At 48.6% G+C, this 25,303-nt stretch overlaps 1 protein-coding gene across 3 annotated transcripts in view; it reads left to right on the forward strand.

The window, feature by feature from the left end:
* The window catches only part of LOC141977320 (junctional adhesion molecule A-like), a 37,186-nt gene extending 12,190 nt beyond the window's left edge, over positions 1-24,996 (forward strand). For 2 of the 3 annotated variants that reach the window (XM_074938737.1, XM_074938738.1), the window contains exons 2-9: positions 3,804-3,863; positions 9,793-9,906; positions 13,195-13,350; positions 15,513-15,634; positions 15,720-15,822; positions 20,582-20,704; positions 22,489-22,651; positions 23,268-24,996. In XM_074938737.1, coding sequence (XP_074794838.1) covers positions 3,804-3,863; positions 9,793-9,906; positions 13,195-13,350; positions 15,513-15,634; positions 15,720-15,822; positions 20,582-20,704; positions 22,489-22,651; positions 23,268-23,322 — 896 coding nt within the window. In that variant the 3' untranslated portion in view covers positions 23,323-24,996. Of the gene's footprint in view, positions 1-1,767; positions 1,782-3,803; positions 3,864-9,792; positions 9,907-13,194; positions 13,351-15,512; positions 15,635-15,719; positions 15,823-20,581; positions 20,705-22,488; positions 22,652-23,267 lie in introns of those variants that run through there. The other variant, XM_074938739.1, reaches the window with a different exon arrangement.
* Positions 24,997-25,303: the final 307 nt, after the last annotated feature.

Below are 25,303 nucleotides of genomic sequence, written 5' to 3' on the forward strand. Positions count from 1 at the left end.
AACTGAGGAACTTGTGTGAGTTGCCTAAGGCAGACCCAAGACTAGCACTTAGCAATCAGGCATCCAAGATGACTGCCACTGTAGAAGCAGCCCATCCACCTGAAGCACACGCTAAATGTGTCAAGCTCCAGACGCACACAAGACCACTAGCAAGTCTTGAGTACTCATGCTGGTGGGGGGTGGTAACTTGCCTGCCAGTCATAGGCATCTGGAGGAAACAACCCCAAAAGGAAATGTAAAACCAATGGGGAGGCAGGTACAATGAAAAACCTGCCACGCTGCTGGGGAGCCAGGACACCTGGCAAATCGGCATGAGAAACAAACTGAGTTCCCAGATATGGGGCCTTGTATAAAGTCATGTTTTGTGTAATCTGTTCCAAACAAAGCAGGAAATGCAGAGCCGGATGACTAAAGACTGGGGATTGGTCAGGGGAGGTGTTTGAAAAACACAAAGCAAAGTTTCATTTGACAAATGTGGGCTAGGTTCGTTGTGGGGCTGCGAGGGAGGAGATGATCCAGAACAGGAAATCCTGATACACCCTTCTTGTCCTTTAGTTGGGGACACACTGTCTTTCATGTCACTCTAGTCACTTCCTCCATTTTGGTAACAGCTTTCCTTGATTGTTTTCTTCTGACAGAGCAACAGTTGAGGAATGAAGATGTCACACTTGGATTTTAAAACTTGGTTAGCCTGTCTCAATCTTCTGTTGCAATTAATTCAGATTATCTTGTCTATGCCGCTTGTGCTATGGATTGAAAACTAGCAGGGTAATAAATGACAATGTGGTGGGATTGACTCCTGGGTAATAGTGACACGGCCAGATACCTAGATAACTGTCTAGTTGGGTGCCACAGGGTTGGGTCTTATCTCTAGAGAATTGCACAGGACTGGTGGCCTACGATTTGGGTTGTGTCCCTGGCTTTGTCACAATCTTGTTGTGTAAGCCTAGGTAAGTCACGTATTGGGTCTGGGGTATTGGGGATTTGTGTTTTGGTAGCATCTAGGAGCCCCAACGTGCTAAGCACTGTACAGACATGGAACAAAGACTATTCCTGCCCCAAACACCTGACAGGTAAAGTATCTCTGTGTGCTTCCATTGCCGCTTTATAAAACAGGGCCACTTGCTTACCCCATCCCATGGGGTTTGGAGAGACTCGGAGGCAGAGACTTGCCAAGCCACGTCTAGGGGATTTTGGATGCCCAGTGCCCATTACAGTTAGTCCCTTAGGCAGCTTTGAGCATCTTAGTCTAAACTCTCATGTTTGTAAAGCAGAAAATGCTATAGATCTTGCAAATTAAAGCTTTGCAATTGTCTCCTGTATGAGAGAAAAAGCATGTTAATGACATTCATATGATGTTAAATCAGGAAGAGCAGCAAACAGCAGCAAGGGCAGAGAAATAGCATAGAGGGACCTAAAGAGATTTAAAAACAAAAGGAGAATAATCTTGTATGACTGCAATCTAATCTGGGGTTAAACATATTCACTAGGTGTGCCTGACTCCCATCAGCGCCGCTCACAATCTCAAGGTCCTTCTGGATTCTCAGGGAGTGGCAATGGCCCATGTTGACCTTCTCTATCCTCAGCAAACAGGAGATTGCACCTTCGCCTGCCAGTGACCATCTGTGCCCTTGGCCTCTCCAGGCTGGAAGGAGCTCAGTGTAGGACTGCTCTTGGATTTCACCCAGAAACTCCGGTTGGGGAACACGCTGCTGCCCAGAACTACGTTCAGAGCAGTGCACCGGCTCCATTTTGGGGCACAGGTGCAATTCAGGGTATTGGTGAGAATCTTTAAACCTCTGAATTGTCAGGGACCCAGCTACCGGAAAGATTCCCTTGTCATAGCCCATCATATCCACGTGCCATCACCTTTTTGTTTTCTGGCCTAGAACCAGCACAGAGTTTTCCCAGTGGAAGTCCCCGTCCCATTTGGAACTTGCTGCTCATCGGAGCCAGAGCCTCAGGGCTCTGAGTGTCTGTGTGTTGGTGGTGTTCCTGGTAAGACTAGGGCATTGTGGCTTCCAGCCCCGATGGCAATCACACTGTATTTATAGATCTAAGATTGCACGCACGTCAAGGGCAATAGGTGCTATAAAAGTTCTGTAACAGCGCAGGAAACTGTGATTGCATAAGCAAAAATGAGTGGTACAATGGCAAAGTGCAAAGCTATCTGGGTGGAGCTAGGGAGACAGAACAAACCTATGTCCTGCCCTTCTGTTCCTCAGGATATTTTAAATAGGCTACCTCCTGCCTTCTTTGTTAGGCTTCCCTTGTCTGCCTGCTTACTGAATAGGTCACTTCCAGAGGTGGATTTCCTGTTAGCTGACAGGCGATGGTGCTTAGGTGGAAAAGGACTCTGTTCCCTTCCACAGAGGCAAAGAGGAGTGAGCGGGGGGGCTTCAGAGGGAAGCTAGATGGCAGCAGGCTCTCTGATACTTGGCCGAAGCCAGGTCGGATGCTGGGGATGTTATCTGCAGCAAGAGTGGAAAACGCTGAGTATTTCATTCTTCAGTGAGAAGTCTCCTAGTTGAGCTATTCTAAAAATAATTGGGAGTGGTGAGTGCTGTCTCAGACCTGCCAGTTTCTTCAAGACCAGGAACTCTCAGCCCAACACACATTGGGTCACCTCAGAGCAGGGTTTCTCAAACTAGGGGTCGGGACCCCTCAGGGGGTCACGAGGTTATTACATGGGGGGTCACAAGCTGTCAGCCTCCACCCCAAACCCCGCTTTGCCTCCAGCATTTATAATGTTAAATATAGAAAAAAGGATTTTTAATTTATATGGGGGGTTGCACTCAGAGGCTTGCTGTGTGAAAGGGTTCACCAGTACAAAAGTTTGAGAACCACTGCCTGAGTGATCTCTGGAAAAATGAGTGTCTGGCTTCTTGCTGCTTAAAAATACCTCCAAAGCATTTGAGAAATCTGGGCTTGTGATTTTCTTTTCTTTATGACATGTGAAGGAGGCCTGGAAAAACCTTTCTCCCTCCAAAAAACAAACATGCTTTGTGCTTTTACCTTAACATCAGGGATGTCAAGTCAGCACTCTCCTGGTTTTGCTGCAGGACTTCTAGGAGGTCTCGGGTGTTTCCTGTGAGTTTTGCGTTAACTGCAGGAGTGAGGGTGTGGAACCTTTAACAGAGGCTTCCTTTGTCCAAATTATTAGTCATAGATGCTGTGGGCTCTGTGGTCTGCCTGCCCCCACCCTTTGGGAACTTGCCTCCCCCTTCTGCGGAAGAGGAACCAGCCTGTACACACTTCAGTCAGTTTTGGCTCTTTCTTGGTTGATCAGAGATAAGCTAAGTGGTTTTGTGTGGGGAGGAGGAGTGCTACTGAGACTGGGGAGGCAATGTGCGTTGGGGGGGCGGGGGGCAGAGGGGACAATTGTTCAAAGAGGAAGCAGGGAAGAAATTTGTATCTGTCTTGTCTTTAGATTGTAAGCACTTTGGGGCAGGGACTGTTCCGTACACGTGTAGTGTCTAACCTAGTGGTCCTAGTGATCCTTGTTCAGTGCCTTAAGGCCTTACCGAATGCAAACATTTAACTTTATCTTAACAAAAACCAACCAGAAAGCAAAGCTTGAAGCAGTCTGACTTAAAACCCCTTGGCAACTACTGTAAGGCTAAGAAGAGTTCTCCAAGAAAATGAGGTAGAAAAGAATGTTCTTAAGGTGTTGATCCTTCATAGGAGAGCTGAATCTCTGTGGGGTTGAGCTTGGCAGCTGTTCTGCTGGCTCTGGGATCACTTGGGTTCTGTGGTTTGTAAACAAACATCTATCCTAATCGTATTTTTTCTCCTTCCCATAGGGTCCTTGATATCTGCCCAGGTGATGGACACAAAAACCATTCAAGTGCCTGAGAACGACCGTAAGTGTGGAGTGCTAAATTAATAGATTCAAAGGCCGGAAGGGCCACTGTGATCTAGTCAGACTCCCTTGATAACACAGGCCATAGGTCTTCCCTGAATTAATTGCTGTTCGAACTAGAGCAGATCTTCTGAAAAAATGATTGATTTAAAAATTGCCGGTGATGGAGAAGTTATGTTGATTGCTGCCCTGAGCAGTCAAAGTGTAGTTTCACCCACTGGCCTTTCCCAGCTGGGGAATGATCTCTGATTGAGGGCTGGTCTACACTGAAAACTTACATTGGCAGAGCAACATCTCTCAGGTGCATGAAAAGTCCACCCCCCTGAGAGGCAGCTATGCCAGCCTAAGCCCCAGTGTAGATAGCACTAGGTGAATGAAGAATTATTCCGTTGACCTAGCTACTGCCTCTCGGGGAGGTGAGTTAACTACAGGGACACGAGAATCCCTCCCATCACTGTATTGTCTATGCTCAAGAGCTCACCCTGACATACTGCTACTCTGGCCCTATTTCCTACCAGCAGAAGTTAGTGTAGTGGTCTTTAGGAGCACGGATGGCTCAGAGCTCACAAACTGCAAAGATTATCCCTGGGTTGGTTCCTGCCAGCTGGTTTAGTTCAGTTGTTTTCAGCTTTGTGAAATGGGCCCTTGTAAAGCACCAGCTATGTATATATGTTACTGGTTTAGATGTGATTCTGTTTGCACATACTGAATGTGATCTAGTCATGACCATTTGTTCCTAAGATGTTGTAAAGTCAGCTCTTCTTCAACTTGGTGTCCGTGTGGATTCTACTGCAGCTGCACATGCGTCTCGTGGGCATGAGTTCAGTTTCTTTTGAATAGCTGTGTCTGTTGGAGCCACTTATCTTCTCACTTCCTGGCCCTTTCGTGCTCCTGTTTGAGGGCATAAAAGGCAGAGCAGACGCAATCCTCCCTCTCTTCCCTTTGATGCCCATGGCAGCGAGACGGGACCGACCAAGCGTCTGACCCACTGCTTCCCTAACTGAACATGTTTTTTAATCAGATTTGTGAAAAAAAATCTTCATCTTCACACTCCTTTCATGTGGACATGGAAAAAAAAGTTTGAGGACCCCCTCATACCTCATGCAAGCTGCCACATCTCATGGCGGACTTCAAAATCTGCCTATCCTGTGATGGACTCATGTCTGTCAAGGATGGACACAGTCAAAGCAGCTTCTGCCTGTGGGAGAGCCACCTCCCAGATGGGTGCTCTGTGGGCAAGTCCTGTTCATCCAGGACCTGCAAATCCAGGGATACTCTGCTCAGGCTGCATATGCTGGAGCAGTCCACATGGGTCACTTAAGACACAGAAGTGATGTCCATTACCAGTGTCAGGCTAGTTAAACTAGTATCGGCCAGCGCTCTCTTGAGTGTAGGTCATGCTCAAGATCGAGTGCTGGTCAAAATGCGAAGAGAATATCGGTAGAGCTGGCACAAGTGACTTTGATGCCAACCACTTCAATATTGGCGAAGGCCTCTGCACCAGAAGCCGCGGTACTGACACTCTTGGCACAGATAGCTGTGATGTCTGCATCGGTCACTCTGGTGCTGGTTTCCCAGGCAGTAAAGCTGGCATCCGTGTCTGTACATAAAGATGAGACACACTTGTGGGACTGGACAGAGCCCATATATAGCACCAAACGTGAAGGAAGGTCCCAGAAGAAGGAAACAAAACATCAAGTCAAAGGACAGAGCATCTGAATCCTCGACACAGGCTGTGAATGGCACAGGGAATGAGGGACCCAGCACCAATCTTGGCACAGGTCTCTGCCCTGGGGTAATCTGGATCCCCTCCAGACATGTTCCCTGTGCTGAAGAGACTAATGGAACCGGCCCCGATGGCACATCGCCTGATGGCACCGTTGTTGGAAGAGATACTCCTCCTCACCTAACCCATGTACTCCTCCTTGCTTAAATTGAGTAGAGATCCCCCTCTTTCTTTGGAGAGAGACCCTGTGACCGGAGTTGCAGGGGAGCCAACTGAGGTCACTTAATTAGGGTGAACTGCAGAGAATGGGGCAGACAACCCCCAAAGCTGGTGGATATTCCAATACCTACATTTACCAAACCAGCACAAAACAGCTTCTATAACACCTCACTGGTTACCCAGAAGCCAACAACACAGTTCCCTTAAAGCAACCCAGCCTTAGGCCTCCACCCAGACACGCAAGTCAAATATAATGAGGATTACTGAAAATCTTAATTATATAAATTTCTACCATTCCGAAAGGATTGGACACACTACACCTCTACCCTGATATAACGCTGTCCTCAGGAGCCAAAAAATCGTACGCGTTATAGGTGAAACTGCATTATATCGAACTTGCTTTGATCCACCGGAGTGCGCAGCGCCCCCACCCCCCGAGCGCTGCTTTACCGCATTATATCCGAATTTGTGTTATATTGGGTCACGTTATATCGGGGTAGAGGGGTACCTCCCAGGTTAATGAATATTTAAGATCTTACCCAAATACACGCTTACAGCCAATTCTTATTAACCAAACAAACATTTATTAAAAAAAGAGAGAGAGAGTATTGGTTAAAAGATCAGTATCCATTCAGTCATGAATACAATTCTTGAGATTCAGATTCATAGCAGAGATGATGAGCTTTGTAGTTGCAAAGAGTTCTTTCAGAATTTGTGCATAGGTTATCATCCAATGTTAACAGGTTATAGTCCAGTCAGGACTGGGATCTCAATCTTGGGCTTAAGCTTCCCCATGCACGAAGCAATCATCAGATCTGAGATAAAAAAGATTGGGACCCAAGGCATCTTTTTACAGTTCGGAGTCCTTAGGCGAACAATAGGCAATCACGGATACTTTGAAGTGGACCTATTTTCTAAGCATTACCGGTAATTAGCTACACGGATTTACATAAGGCAGTTTATCCGTTAGGCAGTCTATCACAAACTTTAAAGTGGCATATAGACAGTGACATTATTTCACCCAAGACTCATCTAAATGTTGTTATTCCCTTTTGATCTCTGAATCAATAGCTATAGTGACATACAGGAACTGACTGTTTAATGTTAGCCATGTAAACAGATATAAGTAAACATAAAATTAGTATCACCTTTAATTTCTAACAACATATCCTTACGTACCACCTTACGTGTTCCATGACATCTGTTTGTTACCTCCCCTTGTTCCTGATATCTTGGACAAAACATCCCTATTCAGTATTCTGTCACACCCCAATCTAGTACAAGATCAGATGGTTTATCTGTAGTAGCTGGAATATATTTACGTAAATATCTAGTGCCTAGTACACTAGCAACAACTTTGACAAGTTCATGCACTGAATAGTGAACTTGTAAGTATCTGCTTTAATACACGGCCTGATTTTGGCTCACAGCCTCTGGTTCAGGACACAGATCTTGCACCAGGCTGAGTGCTCCAGGCTCTCTCTGCCTATTACAGCCCCGAACAGATACTGCTATTCAAAATATCTGAACTCATGCATATGAGACGCATGTGCACCTTCTGTGGGATCCACACTGACGACATCTCAAAGAAGCACAGCTGCTGTAGGGTAAGAAACTGTTCTCTCCAGTAGTAAATACACGTGGAGTCTTTCTGCACTCAAAGCAATACTACAGTAGTTTTGGTGAGTACTGAATCTTTGAAATTCAAGTACTTCTTGCTCTAGAGATTCCAGTGTCCATGTCTCAGACGAAATGTAGATGAAAGTTTGGGGCTTAATAGCTGTTGTATCGGAGCATATTGATGAGTTTCAGGGTGAAGATGATGCCTGAGCGCAAACAAGATGACTGAATTAGTACAGAATCTGGAATGGCCTCTGGCAAGTTGAACTACTAAATCTAGGGTAAAACTTTCAAACGAAGTGCCTAAGCGACCAGATTGTCAAATATATTTAGGTGCTTATTGGTGCAGATAGGTGCCTAGTGGGTGTTCAAAAGCACCTAGGTGGGCTAGAAATGTAACTCCCATTGGTTTCACTTTTACAAATCCCAAAAGGTGCCTCCCTGCATCTTTAGGTATCTAAATACCTTTGAAAATCTGGCACTAAGTGACTTGAAAATTTTACCCCTAGTTTTTTTTATTTTTTGTTAATGTCGGTTGCCAGTGATAATTCCATCTCTAGTTTCCCAGGCATTCAAGAAGGAGTGGAACGTAGCTCTGCTCTGCTTCGGGCTGCCAATATGATGTCAGTTTTCTAATTTATTGTTAATATTGGATTCACACTTACAAGAACACCGATTTGTAATCTAGTAAATCTCAATGAGTTCCCAGTAGTTTCAGATACAATACTTGTCCCTGTTCGTTTCTGCAGCTTCACAATCAATTTCTGTTTTAAGTTTTCATAACTGAATTTCTGCCCTTTTGCTGATGGAAAGACCCTGTGACGGGTGGCGGTCGGTCCTCCGAGCCCCTAGGGGCGATGGAGAGCAATGGTCTCCGTGGCAGGCCTCGGCCCCACCTCCCGGGCGTTGGGGAATTAGCGGGGAGGTGCGCCGGCAAGAGTCAGTAGCGCGCGCCCCCCTCAGGCGGGGGAGCGCCGGGGTAGAGGAACGCAGGCCCACCCATCTCCACTGCGTTCCAGCCCAGGGCCCTGACAGTGGCGGGAGGCGAAGGTCCCGCCGCTGGGTCAGCGGGGCAATCCGCACCCACTGACCAAACACACCCACCCCACGGTGTAGTTGGGCCCCTGGGCTACTTCCTACCCGGTCTCTCTCAGGCGGGTCGCTCCGGTCCCTCCATCTCCTCCGGGTATTTCGCTGCGGGCAGCTCCAGAACCTCCATCTCCTCCGGGTAATTCGCTGCGGGCAGCCCCGGTTCCTCCGGGTATTCAGCGGCCGGTAGCCCTGGTTGCCACAGGCCTTCCCCCCGGTCAGGTTCCTCCTTGCCCAGGGCTTCGCCTGGGTCGGCAGCAGGATCGCGAGGGAGCAGCCTGTGTCTGTCTCCCTCCCTGGTGCTCTCCTCACTGGGCAGAGGGCCCCGCCCTTTGTACTTCCTGCCCCACCCTTCCCCTTCCGGGGATTGGCGGAAGCTTGGCCTGGCCCCGCCCACTCAGGCTCAGAGGGTGGCTCTTTACCCTCTGGTTCGGAGGGGAGCCACCCTGGCTCCCTACAGACCCTCATAAACTGACCACACAAGGCAGCATTGAAACGGACTATACCCAAAGTGCTGCCAAATGCACGAAGTGAACGAAAAAGCTTGTTAATGTTTTTGTTCCAGTGATTTTAGTATTGCATGTCAGCAGTAGGCTGCATTTTCAGACCACGTGACGTTAACATGGTGGCCCTCAGGAAATGGTCGATTTTTTTTTTTTTTTTTAAAGGCCAGAAGGGACCATTAGATCATCTATTCTGACCTCCTGCATCTGACAGGCCAGAGAATTTCACCCACTTACCCCTATATTGAGCCCAATCACTTGTTTGGTTAAAGCATCTCTTCCAGCAAGGCAGCCGGGACGGATTTGAAGGCATCAAGAGTTGAGGAATCCATCACTTCCCTGGGTGGTTCCAATGGTTAATCACTCTTTTAAAAACGATACAATATTGTGAACAGATCTGACTTTTTCCAGCCATTGGTGGTTCTTCTGCCTTTCTGTGCCCAAGAGCCCTTTAGTACCTGGTATTTTTTTCCCTGAGAACATACTTGTATGCCATAATCATGTGATCTCGCAATCTTCTTTTCAATGAACTAAACAGCTCTTTAAGCCTCTCACTGTTAGGCATTTTTTCCAACTCTTGGGATTCAGGAAGGATGATCCCTTCACGCTACGTGGTAATTGGTCCTGGGTATAAATGAAAATCTGGCTCCCAGTCCCTTTTAAAACAAATGTTGTTGGCTTAGCTCTGCCAGGTGTTTACAGATAGGATCTTATTACATGACATTACCTTTAGGATGCGGTGCCAATGCTGACTTATTGCTGTGTCTTTCCAGCAATTGAAATACCCTGTGCTGCATATGTATCGCAAAGCGGAACACCCAGGGTCGAGTGGAAGTTTGAAAAGGGCTCTTCAATAGTGCTGTTCTATTATGATTCCAAATTCACAGGTACGTGAGTCCATTGTACGGAGTGTGTGAGGGCCCCTTTACGGTTTCTGGTCCAGGTGTTGGATAAGCACAGGTTATACCAGCTGGTTGCAGCATCTGAGGCAGGGTGGATTATTTTAAATCAGAGCGCTTTAAATGATCGATTTTTATCCTGTTTTGCATTTGTGGTGGCTTTAGCATGGGCTGATGGGTTCACTTGCGCCCACAGATATTGTGAAACCAAGGGTGCAAAAACAGAAATACATTGTTTCCCAGACCGATGGGAATGGGAGGCCCCAGAGGGTGGAGGGGAAATATGTTGCAGAGTGAACCCGCCCTGCACCCATCCTGCAACATCAGCTTCTGCCTTCCTTCTCTGGGTGTTGCGACCTGGTGCATGGGGTAGCGGCATCACTCAGGTTTTGCCTTGTCTAATGGAGGGCCCAAACCTGAGTGATGCTACAACCCCATGCACCAGGTCACAATGCCTGGAGCAGGAAGCCGGGCCCAGCCGTACGAGACATGAGCCACCACTGTAGGTAGGGTTGCCAGGTGTCCGGTTTTCGACTGAAACAGCCCAGTGGAAAAGGGACCTGGCAGGGCCATTAAAAGTCCAACTGGCAGTGCAGCGAGGCTAGTAGGCTCCGTGGTGCAGCTCCTGGTAAGTGGTCAGCATGTCCCTCTGGCTTGGGGGCGGCCACAGGGGCTCCGCATGCTGTCCCTGCCCTGAGCGCCGGCTCTGAAGCTCCCATTGGCCAGGAACTGAAGCCAATGGGAGCTGCGGGGGCAGCACGCAGCCACCTGGCCACCCCTGAGCTGGAGGGACATGCTGGAGGGACATGCTGGTCACTTCCCGGGAGCCGCCTGAGGTAAGTGTCGCCTGGAGCCTGTGCCCTGAACCGCCTCCCAGAGCCCACACCCACTCCTGCAACTCCTCCCATGCCCCAACCTCCTGCCCCAGCACTGAACCACCTCCCTCACCCCGAAGCCATCATTTCTGGCCCCACCCCGGAGTCTATAGCCCGGAGCCCCCTCCAGCATCCCAAACCCCTCATCTCCAGCACCACCCCAGAGCTTTCACCCCCTCCCCCTTATGCACCTCACCTCCCTGACCCAGCCCGAAGCCCCCTCCAGCACCTCAAACCATTCGGCCACAGCCCGGAGCCCCCTCCAGTGCCCCGGAGCCCTCATCCCCAACCCTGAGCCCACACCCCCTCCTGCACCCCAAACCCCTGCCCCAGCCCAGTGAAAATGAGCAAGGGTGGAGGACAGGGAGGGAGGGGGGATGGAGTGAGTGGGGTCAGGGCCTTGGAGAAGGCGTGGGGCAGGGGTGTTCGGTTTTCTGCTATTAGAAAGTTGACAACCCTAGCTGTGGGGATGAGTGTGGGGCAGACTCGCTCTCCAGCCCGCTTCACCACACCAGGGCCGGGATTAAGGTTTTAGTGCTGGGGTGCTGCTGCAGGTGGTCGGTGCCCCCCCAGTAGCTTAGTATAGTTGAATCGGGAGGCTGCCTCCACCCCCTGGTTATTTTCCTAAAGAAGCATTGATTTTTAGTAATTGGTATTCATTTAAAATATGTTCAATTGCAACTAAATATAGCTTTACCCTAAGTTTGCTGGTGCTCTTTGCTAAGCAGGTGGATCCACATTTAGTTAAGCAATTATATAGCTTAACATACATTTCTTCCCATTCTTAAAGTTTACATTTTTTATTGTTTGAAAATGGGGAATTATGCATTTCTTATTTACCTGATTAACATTTTTTTGTGATTGATTTGTGTCAAGCTCTGTTTGGATGGAGATCGGAATTTAAATAAAAAGGCACAAAATCAGTATTTAAACATTTTTAAGCAGTTCAATAAAACTACCTTACGTGCCCTGGATAAATAAGAAAAGTTTGACAGTATGTTTAGCATTTAAAACTGATTTATTAAACAAAGTATTATCTGTAGTTTAGTGAACTGAACTGATTTGTTTCTGGTCACCATGGCAAGATTACACCTGCTTTTTATTCATAGACTGGAAGAAGAAACAAGTTTTTCTGTTTTTTCAACTCCCAGTTAGTTTAATGAGTGAACTAGTCGTTCAGATGAATTAGTTAATAAACTGAAATGGGGGAAAATTTTCTCTCTGCACATTCAGAAGAAGCTACTGCTGTCCAAAGCTGGTTCAGCATGTCAATAAACTCTGGTTTCAAGACCTTAGCCAGTGACTTCCACCAGTTCAGTGATCTGACTTTCTTTAAAACTTCAGCAGCGAACATGCCATTCATTTTTAAAAAATTAATGTAAATGATTTTAATAGATGATAGTAAGTTTGGCCTTAATACTGGTTGTAATAATGTCAAATTTATTTTTAAATAAGTTTATTTTTGAAAATAATTCTGTATCCAATTTAAATTAAAAACTTTTTTTTTTTAATCATAGATTTTTATCCACCCTGATCCGAAGTGGGGTCTTTAGCTTGGGTCCTTCTCAACCAGTTCAGTCTGTAACTTCCCAATATGGGCAGGAAGCCACAGGCATTGGCAGCAGTTACCCCGATTCAACTACTCTTTCCCGCAGTGCAGTGCTTCACATCTGGAAATTAGCCAGAAGCCCCTTCTCCTAGTAACAGAGAGCTGGACCCTATGGGGTAGGTGTTTCAAAAATCCCAGCATGCACTGATGCTACAGTGGCTGAGCTGTACTGTACGGCTGTGCTAAGGTATTACAAAGACAGGCGAGAAGCAACCACCCATTTTGTGTCCTCTGTCCTAGTGATGGCTTCCTCGCCTTCTGCAGACCCCTTTGTTGCTCAGCCATGTCAGCTGAACAGTTTGAGAACAGTCTTTTAATGTGACTGGTGTAACCACACACCGCGTTCTAGATTACTTTGCCTGGAATCAGCTTTACCACTGCTAACTAATTTCTTAAAAGCACTGAACACTCGTGGGAAGAGCTATGAGGAAAGAAATGGGGTGGAATAACCTCCTCACTAACTAGTTCATATCTGCCAGCAGCATAGCATAACAGAACCCATCCCTTAAACCCTGCAACAAACCCCTCTATCCCCCGGCCAGCTGTGATTGGGCTGGCTTAGCTATTGGACATAGGGGCTTGTAGCTTCCTCCTGTAATGGGGAGACCTCTTGTTGTATTTGAACTGAACCGAACCCCATTTAATCAGCTCTTCTCCTTACCCTTCTCTCTGCTCTGAGGCTGGTTTTTGGGGCTCTCCCCTTCTCCACACCAGCAGCCTGTTCTGGCTCTCACCTGTATTCCTCCACCTCCAAGCGCTCTCAGGCTCTTGCTGTCTCCTCTTTCTCTGCAGACCCCTACAAAGGCCGTGCTCAGTACACACCTACGGGCATTCGTTTCACTTCGGTGACTCGGAAGGACACAGGGAAGTATATCTGCGAGGTCCTCTGGACCAGGAGCGGGGGCAATGGCCAACTAAGAAAGTCAGAAGTTGACCTCATTGTCCAAGGTACTAATGCCTTCCTCTAATTACCACTTGGGACCAGTTGCCATGGCTAAAAGTTCCCTGGCTTCTAGTCTCAGAGAGAGGGGGCCCCTTGGGGCATGTTGCCAAAGGTGGGCAAGGAGCGTGTTTTCAGAGTTTTTAAGATCAGAAGGGAGCACTCTGAACTTCTAACCTGCGTGGTACAGACTGGGGAACCTTGCCAGTGACTCCTGCCACAAGGATGTTGTTGTTTTTCCTACTAAGAGATGCTGTTGAGCCCAATGGCTTATTTGAACAGTGTTGCTCTCCGCACAATGTGGCATCATCAGTGGATAGCAAACTAGCCTGAGGTCACTGAAACAAGACACTTTCCACATTGGACTTAGACTCTAGGGAAGCCTCAATTGTCTGAACCTGGCTATCTGAAGTTCTCACCCATGTTGGTTGACCATGGACCTGTAGGGCCAGAGCGGCACACTATTGGAGCTCTAGGGCCTTCCTGAGAGCAGCGTCAGTCCTGCTGGAATAGAGCCATGAAATAAGGCTGCTTTGGGCAGTGGCAAGTATCCTGTAATCAAATCAGGCTAGCCAGGTTTGAAGAGGTGCCCTGGGGAAAGCCTAATGCCCGGATTATCCAATGGTTTCAAAAGACTCCAGTTCTGTTGGCTCTGCATCTTCAGAACTGTTAAACACAACTGGTTATCGAGGAGTGCCTCCCACGGGTCAATGCATAGTCCATTAGGTGGCCATGAAGAAACAATCCTAGCTACACGAGGGCACCATTATTTCTGTAACACGCACTCAGGAAGTCTGACACTGTAACTGTTCCCCCTGCTGACATGGGCGGGTCTATGCTTATGTTGCATTACATGCTAATGGCTTTTAAGCAGAGATCCCCTTCATACATATGTGCTGTCAGTGCACTTCTTCACACCTTGAAGACTCACTGTCAGCACCAATCTGAACCTTGGGTGTATTGTCTGCAGAGACCAATGGAGACTGACCAGTCCTCACCCCAGAAATGGTCCCTTCATGGCTGGTCTGAGGCCCCTGGCAAAAGACTGCGGGGGGAGGAGGGGGAAGGTTGCACTACTTTTACCATGCCTGCTCTGTGGCCGTACCCAGAGCCTCACTCACAAATGCTGTCAGTCTAGCACCTTTCACCAGTGCTGCAAAATCATCACCGAATGGGAGCCCAGTTGTGGACCAAACTCTGTTTCCTTCCTTCAGGATCGCAGTAGTTTTGGTCAAACATTTTGTTTTGACAAGTTGCTCCATCAAAGTGGGATGGACACTGGCTTCGCCCACACAGCCAGCATCGCACCTTTCACCTGTCAGCAGGGGGGCTTCTAGTCAAAGCGTTAATTTCTGGTCAGCGACACTTCTCGCCACATGCATTTGCCATTTATGTTGAACGCTGTGCACCTGATTCTCCATCTCCCTGCTCCTCGTACAGTCGTTTGCACCAGAACACAGTGAGCTGCTCTGATTTAGTTGCATTCCACACCCATTCTGCAGTGCTGTAAATGACTGCCCAGGGAGCCGGGCAATGGAAGTTCCAGCCCAGCGAGTGCCATTAATCCTCTATTGAATTAAAGTGCAGCTAGTTCAGAATCCACGCAAGGAAATGCTGCTCTCTGTGGAATGTGTCCAGGAGATGAAGACAATAGTGTGGCTGGTTTTTAAAGAAAAGTCCGCCACTATCTGTAGCTGTGCTGACATGAGTATAATCAAGCTTCAGGGCAGCACAGGATCTCTGCATGGGTCAGGAAGGAACCGCTTTTCACTCCTTCCCCATCGCAATTAAAGGTGCATTATCGGGGAATGACAGTTACACTGGCCTGAGCTCTGGAACTTCACTGATCAACCCTGGAGCAGTGCCAAGAAAGCCCTGCCAATGGAAGAGGGCCCAGCCACTGACTTAGTCCATTGGCTCATGAACTATCAGCTAGACATGGATTCTGCTTTCCATTTACTTCACTTAAAATGATCTGGCCATTTGTTTGCCTTCGTGTCACTGAGCAGGTCCTCCAGTCTAATCCAGTCGGTCATGGGTTAATAAACGCAACTTAACAAATGCACTTGGGTGTGTTTAGGACGGGGGGGTCACAGTGGTGGGTTCAAAGCTCTGTAAGGTCATCTGTAACATGTGCCTCTTTGCCTTGTGCTGATGTGTATGGAAACAGATGGCTGTCCACCTCCTACCTGCCAATGGTACAGGGAAAACATCCTTATGCCCTCCAACCCCAAGATCAACGAGAAATTCAGGAACTCCTTCTACACAACTGACACCAAGCCAGGAGTGCTGGTACGCACGGGGGAGGGGGCTGCCTGACTCGTGGGGAGTTTACGCCTCTGTCCATGCCTCCCTCACGCCTTCTTTCCTACTCCAGACGAGTGAGCCCGTAACCAGCTTCGACACGGGGGATTATTTTTGCGAGGCTCAGAACAACATCAGGACCGCTCAGAAATCTGAAGCCATCCACTTGGAAGCCAGTAAGGAAATGGGGGCTTGCAGAGCCTGCGTGTGGGTGGGTGGGTGGGTGCGTGCGGACGTCCGCACTGGGCTCTTTGGAAATCACTTGCAAGCTTACAATAGCCAGTGCTGTCACTGCCCCTTCCCCGGCCTCCTGCAGCCAGTCCCTGTACTGGCTGTGGTAGATTAAAGGTTGGACAGTGCCCAAGTGTCTTGATGGGAAAAGAGGTATGTGCTCTGCTGGAGGGGGTGGGGGAGAGCCTGGAACCAGAAGCCCATTGGGCTGCCCTGCTAAAAGAGCAAGCTTCGCAGAGAACTGAGTCTCCTGAGAGCTGACAAGTGGTTCTTGGCGTGTCCCACTTCTTACATGACCTCCGGAGCTGGGCCTTGGTACAGAGAGACCCAGAAGAGGCTCCCACCTTAGCCTAGTGCACCCTGGGATTGGGAGTGACTGAGGTTGGGGATGGGTGTGTTTGTTGGGCCCAGCTCTGGTGACAAGCATTCCAACCGTCCCCTCTGCTGAAAAGCTACCATGCCGTCAGCCTGGAGCTGCCCCTTTCCACTTTTGCTCAGCCGCTCCCATGAGCCTAGATGCTGAACTGGTTGGATTAAAGTTGAGGCTGTAACTTGACCGATTCAAACTGAGCTGAAGGCTTTAGACTGTGTCTACATTCGTGCTAAATGGGGTTTTCTGTTGGGTTAAACTCAATAGGGAAAACTGGTTTTTTTCTCTCCTATCTACACAGCGTCCATCCTGGTGTAACTCTGCTGTGAGGTGGTGTGGGAGTGGACTATTTTACAGATAGTCATATACTGGCACAATCCCAGTTGTGGGTGCAGTTATACTGGTGTGAGGGTGCCTCATATTAGGGTGACTTATTCCCTTTCCTGGACTGATACAGTTAAACTGGGACAACTCGTGTGTGTAGACAGAGCCCCTTGGCTAGACAAGGTCTACACTACAGCACGACCTGCTGATGTGACTGAAGGTGGTAAGCTGCATCCACACTGGGTGGGGTTTCAAATGGGCTGAGCTACCACCTTGCTTTTTTTTTTTTTTAAACCTTTCCCCCTTGTCAAAACAAAGTCACAGGTGCTGGAGCAATGCTGGGAGATCCCTGCGCAATAACCCTCAGTGTTGGATGAGGCCTTGTCTACAGGCCCAGGGCCAGCTGTGGGGAAAATTCACCTCCATGCTCTGTATCCAGGCCCATCTCTAGCACCTCTCTCTCTGCCGTTGGATACAGCCCGCAGCAGTCAGCTGGGTTTCACCCAGCTTTATGGTGTGGGAACGAGGGAAGAATTTGGCGCACACACCCCCGATGTCTTGCACAGCCTGAACCCTGCTCCAGCATCTCAGGAGCAAATGAATCCTGTGTCTGGAAAATCAATGGTTAAAGGAACAACCCAGCGCTGCCGTTGCCTTGTAGGGGCCTGATTTTGCCCACGAGTGATTCCTACTAAAGACAAGGGGCCTGATTCTTGTCACAGTTCAGGGCACCTGCACCTCACTGGCCCAGCAAGGGCGCCTGCTCTGACTTCCAGCTCCCCGGGTTGTCGTCTCTCTTGGGTGGAGACACGGGTCTCTCTCCTTGCTGGCTGGGGTCTCTCCAGGCTGCTGCAGCTCCCTGCCTTCCCTGTGTTGTGTTAGTCTGTCCAAGCAGGCCTGCTGGCTTTCCCCTGAGATACTAATAACTGTATTTGCTACAATTATAAGCTACAGCATGGTTCTTCAGTGCTTAATTTGTAATGAAAGAGGTGCCGGGGCTCATAGGTGCCGACTCCGTGGGTGCTCAGGCTGGAGCACCCACGGGGAAAAACTAGCGGGTGCTTAGCACCCACCGGCAGCCAAGCTCCCCTTGCCACCTCCTCCCACGAGTGTGCCGTGTCCCTGCTCCTCTGCCTACCTCCCAGTGCATCCCGCCGCCCTGCTGCCTAACAGTTGTTTGGCGGCACTTTGGACTTTCTGGGAGGGAGGGGGAAGAGCGCAGACAAGGCGCACTCAGGAGGAGGGGGAGAAGGGGCGGGGACGTAGGGGAAGGGGTGGAATGGGGGTGGGAAGGGGCGGGGCCGGGCCAGGGTCGAGCACCCACCAGACAAAGGGGAAGCCGGCTCAAGCAATTTTTTTACCTTCATAACTAATGCGCGAATCCCAGAGGTGCTGGGGCTCAGCCGTGGCACGACTAGTTCTTCCTAAACAAGCCTGTTTAGGGACGTGCAGTTCTTCCTAAACAAGCCTGTTAATTCTTAAGGCAAAAGCGTTGCAGAGAAAACCTATGAGAAAACAATTAAAAAACCTAAACGCCTGCTAATAAGCTTACCAGAGATCACCCCCTCCAATGTTGGCTCTGGTAGGAGAAGCCCTTCCCAGCCCTCCCCAGGGGTTTCCCTGCAGAGTCAAGTTCATCACGCTCTTTGTTCAGAAGAGAACACTGAGAGTCACTCCTTTATCCAGTTGGGTTCTTTGAAGTGACCTTGAACAGGGAATCCGCCAGACAACAGGATCTCTGCTCAAAGTGCAGCTTCTAAAGCAGTGATTCCCAAACTGCGGTTCGTGAAATGTTACAGGGGGTTCTCATGGGGGCGGGGGAGAGGGAATTCCCTAATGGTGGACAGAGCTGTCCCTAGGGTCCCTGGGCAGCACGGGGTCAGCAGCTCGGAGACCGTGGACTTCCAATAGCTAAGCAGACCAAAGCAAACATATCTATCACACTGAGGAGATTTAAACTTCAAGACTCCTTATAAGAAATGGAAAGGGAGGTGGATATCTTTTGCTGTTTTTAAAATTAAATAGGCAGCTAGTATTGTTTTTAAAATTATTATGAAGAACAAGTTTAAGCTTTGTTGTAATGTGCGTTGTTTGTCTGGACTGCTCAAGACCTGAATGCTTGTGTAGGAGGAACTCTTTGAGTTGGCTTCTTAAATATCTATGTGAAACAGCATGAAGGTATTATTAGATATTATTATTAAGGTCAGAAGGGACCATCATGATCATCTAGTCCGACCTCCTGCAAAACGCAGGCCACAGAATCTCACCCACCCATTCCTACAATAAACCTCTCACTATGTTTGAGCTATTGAAGTCCTCAAATCATGGTTTAAAGACTTCAAGGTGCAGAGAATCCTCCAGCAAGTGACCAGTGCCCCTTGCTGCAGAGGAAGGCGAAAAACCTCCAGGGCCTCTTCCAATCTGCCCTGGAGGAAAATTCCTTCCTGACCCCAAATATGGCGATCAGCTGAACCCTGAGCATATGGGCAAGACTCACCAGCCAGATACCCAGGAAAGAATTCTCTGTAGTAACTCAGATTCCACCCCATCTAACATCCCATCACAGGGCGTTGGGCCTATTTACTATGAATATTTAAAGATCAATTAATTGCCAAAATCAGGTTATCCCATCATACCATCTCCTCCATAAACTTATCGAGTTTAATCTTGAAGCCAGATAGGTCTTTTGCCCCCACTGCTTCCCTTGGAAGGCTATTCCAGAGCTTCACTCCTCTGATGGTTAGAAACCTCCATCTAATTTCAAGTCTAAACTTCCCGATGGCCAGTTTATATCCATTTGTTCTTTTGTCCACATTGGTACTGAGGTTAGATAATTTCTCTCCCTCTCCGGTATTTATCCCTCAGATATATTTATAGAGAACAATCATATCTCCCCTCAACCTTCTTTTGGTTAGGCTAAACAAGCGAAGCTCCTTGAGTCTCCTTTCATAAGACAATTTTTCCATTCCTTGGATCATCCTAGTAGCCCTTCTCTGTATCTGTTCCAGTTTGAATTCATCCTTCTTAAACATGGGAGACCAGAACTGCACATCTGATACTCCTTGATGAAACGTAGGAGCCTTGTCTTATAACAGTGATACAAGCTTGTCTTATCAAAGTGATACAAGCTACGAAGGTGAGATCTTGGAAGAGTGTTGCTGTTTTCATAATGTAATAAAAATACTGTAATTAATAAATAATAGTGTGTAATAAACATGTCATATAAAATTTGTTTTTATTTCCAAGATCACTGCTTTTATAATTTATACTTGGGTAAAGGAGAAAATCCCTGGAAATATTCATTTTTAGGAGGGGGTTTGCAAGACTTGACATTTTAGTGAAAGGGGTTCACAGGTTGTTAAAGTTTGGGAACCACTGTTCTAAAGGATAGATGGAGACTGGTCGTTTGCATTTCCCTCAGCCTCCAAGTATTTCCTGGGAAATTCACTTTCCATGTATTCATGTATCCAGTGTATTTCCATGTATGGGAAATTCACTCTCCATGTCCTCTGAAGTTTCTAATATCATCCAGAAATTGTATTATTCAAAGCCATCCTCCCAGAGAAGTGCCGTACAGTCCCTGGACTCCCAAAATATTTGCATTGTCAATATCCTGGACTCCCAAAATACTTAAACTTAAGTTGGTCGGGTTTAACGTCATTCCAGATTTGCCCAAGAGATTGTCATATCTGTCAGAATTCTGATTTACGCAAAGGCCCTTTTATACGGCAGTGGCCCTGGTGGTGTAAAGGGGTGTAAAGTGCAGTTTCTTACTGAGAGCATTGTACAGGGCCTCGGTGTAGCTAGGAATCATGTCACACGGGGAGGAGACTAGACCATCTGAGGGGCTGCAAGGGCTGATCTGCAGTCTGTGGATGACCCCCCCCGACTCTCTGGGGGTGGCTCCTACCCTGTGGTGGGGGGAGCAAAGGGGTTTGCCCTTGGTTGCTGGGGAGGAGCCTTGCGAGGGGAGCAGAAGAAGTGACTGCTGGTTTCTGCTTTCCACAAAGGAAACATCATTTCCTATAAGGACGTGAAAGCGCTGGTCACCAGCGGGAATGCTCGGATTATCGACGTGCGGTTGCCGGGGGAGGTGGCGAACGGCCGTATCGCCAACTCGGTCAATGTTCCAGGTGAGTGGTTGCTGTGGGTGCCAGCAACCAGGGCTTCGATTGCAGGTAAAGGGAGTGCCCCCCACTGCAGAGGGCAACATGTAGTGTCACAGGCCAGGGCGTGAGTGGTCAGGCCTAGCGGTCAGTCAGGAACCAGGAGTCAGAGCCAAGGGTCAAAGCTGGAGTCAGAAACCGAGCAGGACTGGCAACAAGGCGGGCACAGGAGTGATTGCAGCTGCAGGCAGAAGCATGGAGGAGTCAGCGACCTGCCGCTGAGTTAAAATGCAGATCTGTAGTCTCCTTGCAGGGAATGGAAGAGTCAGCCAATCAGGCAATTCTGCCACAGCCCAGCTAAGCTCATTAGCCTGCCTGAGGGCTGAGCCAGCCAGCCCCAGGTCAGTTGCAAAGACTCAGGCCCATTGTTCCTGATACATAACATTAGAACCCTAGAGAAAGTGGAGTTAATAACTCAGCAGGGGGGCGCTCTTTCCTCCCTTCTCTCCAGTGTGCCAGGGGTGCTGTGCTGGGGAAGTCACGTGAGACCAAAGCTGGATCATTGAATACCCGAGGTGTGCACAAAGAGATGGGTGTGTTAGAGGGCTTTCCCTTCACCCCCTCCCCTGGTTCTTGTCACGCAGACAGAAAGCAGCAGACCAGAAGTGCAGGCAATGCAATGTGTTTATTGGGGTTAGTTTTAAGCCAGCATGTCAATAACTTTGACACTGCAGAGCCTCGTTTCCCAGTGTCCTGTTCTCTCCCCCACTTTAGCAGACAGAATTATACCTGAACTGCACGCTTTGGGTCCCACCCCTTACAGTTTATGGTCATGTTCTCTTTTGGGGGTCATGAGTCTGGGGTTTTTGTCCCACCTCTTTTGTATTCAATGGGAGGGATAAGGAGTGAGGTTGTGTTACGGTCAGGGACAGGCTTTTTTTATTTTATTTTATTTTATTTATTGCCTTTTTAGTGTTTTATACCTTCCCCCCCATCCCCTCTTGCCCCTTCCGACTGGTTGTTTGACCTTGCCTTAAGATAGAAGTTGAGGCAGTCTTAACGTGTGCGCTTGTATATTATACTTTCATTATACCCAGTAACACTTTAACTGTTCTTATCTGTTCCCATTATACTAACAAACCTATCTGGCTATTTAGAAGCAACATGCATACTGTCTTTGTCCTTTGTTTACACATATTAGTAAGAATATAAATGTATCAAAAATTAAATGAGCAAACAAGACCTAAAATTCTATCTCAGGCAAAAATACAGGCCTGAATTCTTCATTATTGCTCGCATGGCTAACAGGGTGTAATCCTGGCCAAATTCCAGCTCGGGGAGTTGTCTCTCCTTCCTTAAACTACCTTGGTGGTTTTAAACGGATGCAGGCTTCTACTTCACTTCCTGTTCTAAATGGACGTGCAGTGTTTCCGTGTCTTGGTCAGTTGCTGTGTTCCACCACAGAGGGTGCTGCATTTCAGGAGTGGGAAAAGTGATAGCTTGTGTCCCTTTTATAAAGCACGTGGGACTTGCATAAGAGCATCATCGCCTGTATTTATGGAGCAGTGTAGCAATCACCCACAATCATCATCAGCAGGGTTTAACTCCGCAACTTCAGCATCAAGCTACAGACCTCTACCACTTGAGCTAAAGGAGTAACTCCATCAGCTAGTAGCAGCAGTATGCTTTTATCCTCTAGCGGACCAGCTAGTGTCACATCCCCATCTAGATGGGGATGTGACACACCCTTTCCCAGGGTGATACACCAGCACTGCTAATTGCGATCATCTCTCTCTCTCTCCCCCACCCAGTGGCAGAAGTCGAGGAAGCCCTGAAGATGGACCCTGAGACATTTAAGATGAAGTATGGCATGGACAAGCCACGGATGGATGACGAGAACTTGATCTTCTACTGCCAGAGGGGCAAGAGAGCAGCTCGGGCCACAGAGATCGCCATGACCCTCGGCTATGCCAAGTGAGCCTGCCCCTCCCCCTGGGCTCTTCTACCATGGGGCACCAGACCCTCAGGGAGATTGTGAGCGTACCACAAGATCTGTGGGTTTGGAGGCAAGGGCCGTAGGTGCTTAAAATGTCCTGGGTCCTATGGTCTCTAGCCCTTCTGAGTGCCCCTCTAAACTCTCACGTATAGGGTTATTAATGGAGAAATCGTTGGGTCTGGTGGAGAAGGAGCGGGCTCAGATATCCCTCGGCACCGATTTTGCTTATACTGGTGTATTCTACAGTAAACCCACTGGAGGGGATGGTGATACTCCAGATTCTCGCCAGGGCCAGAGAGACGAAGTCTTGGTTAGCTACTGAGAGAGAGGACGGAGTAATTCCTAGCTAACCCCATAGGGGATGTTCCCACAGCTATCTTGATTCCTCAGGGACCCTTCAAATTCATCCATATGACCCTGTGCTGGGACAAGCTATTTCTCAAAGTTCTGGTCCCACTTGGGTTTCTGGCCCCTGGGCAGTCGCAGCTGGGCTGGGTCTGACTCTTCCGCTCTAGAGGCGGCGGGTCTGTCCAGCTGTGGATAGTCCCTCCCATCTCCCATTCTGAAGCCACATGTCACTTCCTGTCTCTGCAGGGCCCGCAACTACGCAGGCAGCTATGAAGAATGGTCTGAGAAGGAAGGGAAGTGAAGTGGGAACGACTCCCCGAGGGCTGGTGTCTGTCCCTCCACGCCTATCAGCTGCTTTGCCCTGAGGACTCTTCCTTCACTTCCTTGCTGCAACGTCGACCCATTGCTGCTGACACCTGATGCTGGGATGGGAACGCTCTGGGCCCTGGTGGGCTCTTGGCTAATGCACCTGTCTGAGAAGCTGCCACTCTGCCTTTTACCTCACCTTCCAGCCCACTCTCTCACCTGCTCCAAATGTAGTCACTCCCCCTGCCCCCGATAGCAGCTAGGGGGTTCAGGCACTTTATTGGGGGTGCGGAGATATCTGGACCCCTCCATTCACTCCATCTACCCCACCTCCCCTGGGAATCTGGGACTCCATCCATATGCTTCCCATGGGGTAAGTCCTCAGCTCTCAAGGAGGTAGATTTGATGGTCATTTTGCTACCCCACCTCATTCTCCAGCTGAATCTGCCGATTCCAGCTGTAGCCTGCTATTTCTATAACCTGTTGGGTGCCCCTCAGCTACCTCTGCACAGGGGATTTTCTCTGGGGCTACGCCTGGAAAAGAGAGCTCCCTAGCTTTACCTCCGCTGTAGTACATGGCTCTGATAAGGGGTGGGATGTATGTGAAGAAAGGAAGAATCCCATGCTCCGCTACAGGCTGGGGACTGACGGGCTAAGCAGCAGTTCTGGAGATAAGGACCTGGGGATTACAGTGGATGAGAAGCTGGATATGAGTCAGCAGTGTGCCCTTGTTGCCAAGAAGGTCAATGGCATACTGGGCTGTATTAGTAGGAGCATTGCCAGCAGATCGAGAGAAGTGATTATTCCCCTCTATTCGGCACGGGTGAGGCCACACCTGGAGTATTGTGTCCAGTTTTGGTCCCCCCACTACAGAAGGGATGTAGACAAATTGGAGAGAATCCAGCAGAGGGTAACAACCATGGTTAGGGGGCTGGGGCACATGACTTATGAGGAGAGACTGAGGGAACTGGGCTTGTTTAGTCTGCAGAAGAAAAGAGTGAGGGGGGATTTGATAGGAGCCTTCAATTACCTGAAGGTGGTTCCAAAGAGGATGGAGCTCGGCTGTTCCCAGTGGTGGCAGATGACAGAACAAGGAACAATGGTCTCAAGTTGCAGTGGGGGAGGTCTAGGCTGGATATTAGGAAACACTATTTCAGTAGGAGGGTGGGGAAGCACTGGAATGAGTTACCTAGGGAGGTGGTGTAATCTCCATCCTTAGAGGGTTTTAAGGCCCGGCTTGACAAAGCCTTCGCTGGGATGATTTAGTTGGTGTTGGCCCTGCTTTGAGCAGGGGATTGGACTAGATGACCTCCTGAGGTCTCTTCCAACCCTAATCTTCTATGATGGCAACAAGACAACAGTGGAAATTGATCAGGGTCAGCCAGGTTTTATATTATATTAAACATGTTTAAAGTCTTTGTACGGAACTGTGTTTCTCAGCCTTTTACATGGGTGAGCCCTTATTCACATTAAAAAAATTGCACAACCTCCCCAATAACAATAAAAAATGTCTCATTTCTGACCATGCTTAGGGCTAGTCTGCATGCAGAACTTGCATTGGCAAAACAAGGTCTCTTGGGGGGTGAAAAATCCAGCTCCCTGAGAGATGTAGCTATGCCAACCTAACCCCCAGTGTAGACCAAGCTAGACGGATGGAAGAATTCTTCTGTTGACCGAGCTACCGCCTCTCGGGGAGGTGGATTATCCAGCATGGAGAGAACCCCTCTCAGTGCTGTAGTGAGTATTTACACTGAAGTGCTGCTGCTGCAGGGTTTTAAGCATAGACCTACCCTTAGCATATAGAATTGATGTGTGGGAGGGTGGAGAATACTTGATCTTGAAGAGTCAGGGCGTATGGGGATGGGGGGAGCGAGACTTTTCTTTGGTTTAGACTGTAATAACATTTTCAACACCTCACGACCCCACTGCTGGCCTTTCCTGACCTCCCGGGACAGTCATGACCCACCCCTTGAAAA

This window comes from Natator depressus, chromosome 24, assembly GCF_965152275.1.
Source record: "Natator depressus isolate rNatDep1 chromosome 24, rNatDep2.hap1, whole genome shotgun sequence".
NCBI lineage: Eukaryota > Metazoa > Chordata > Testudines > Cheloniidae > Natator > Natator depressus.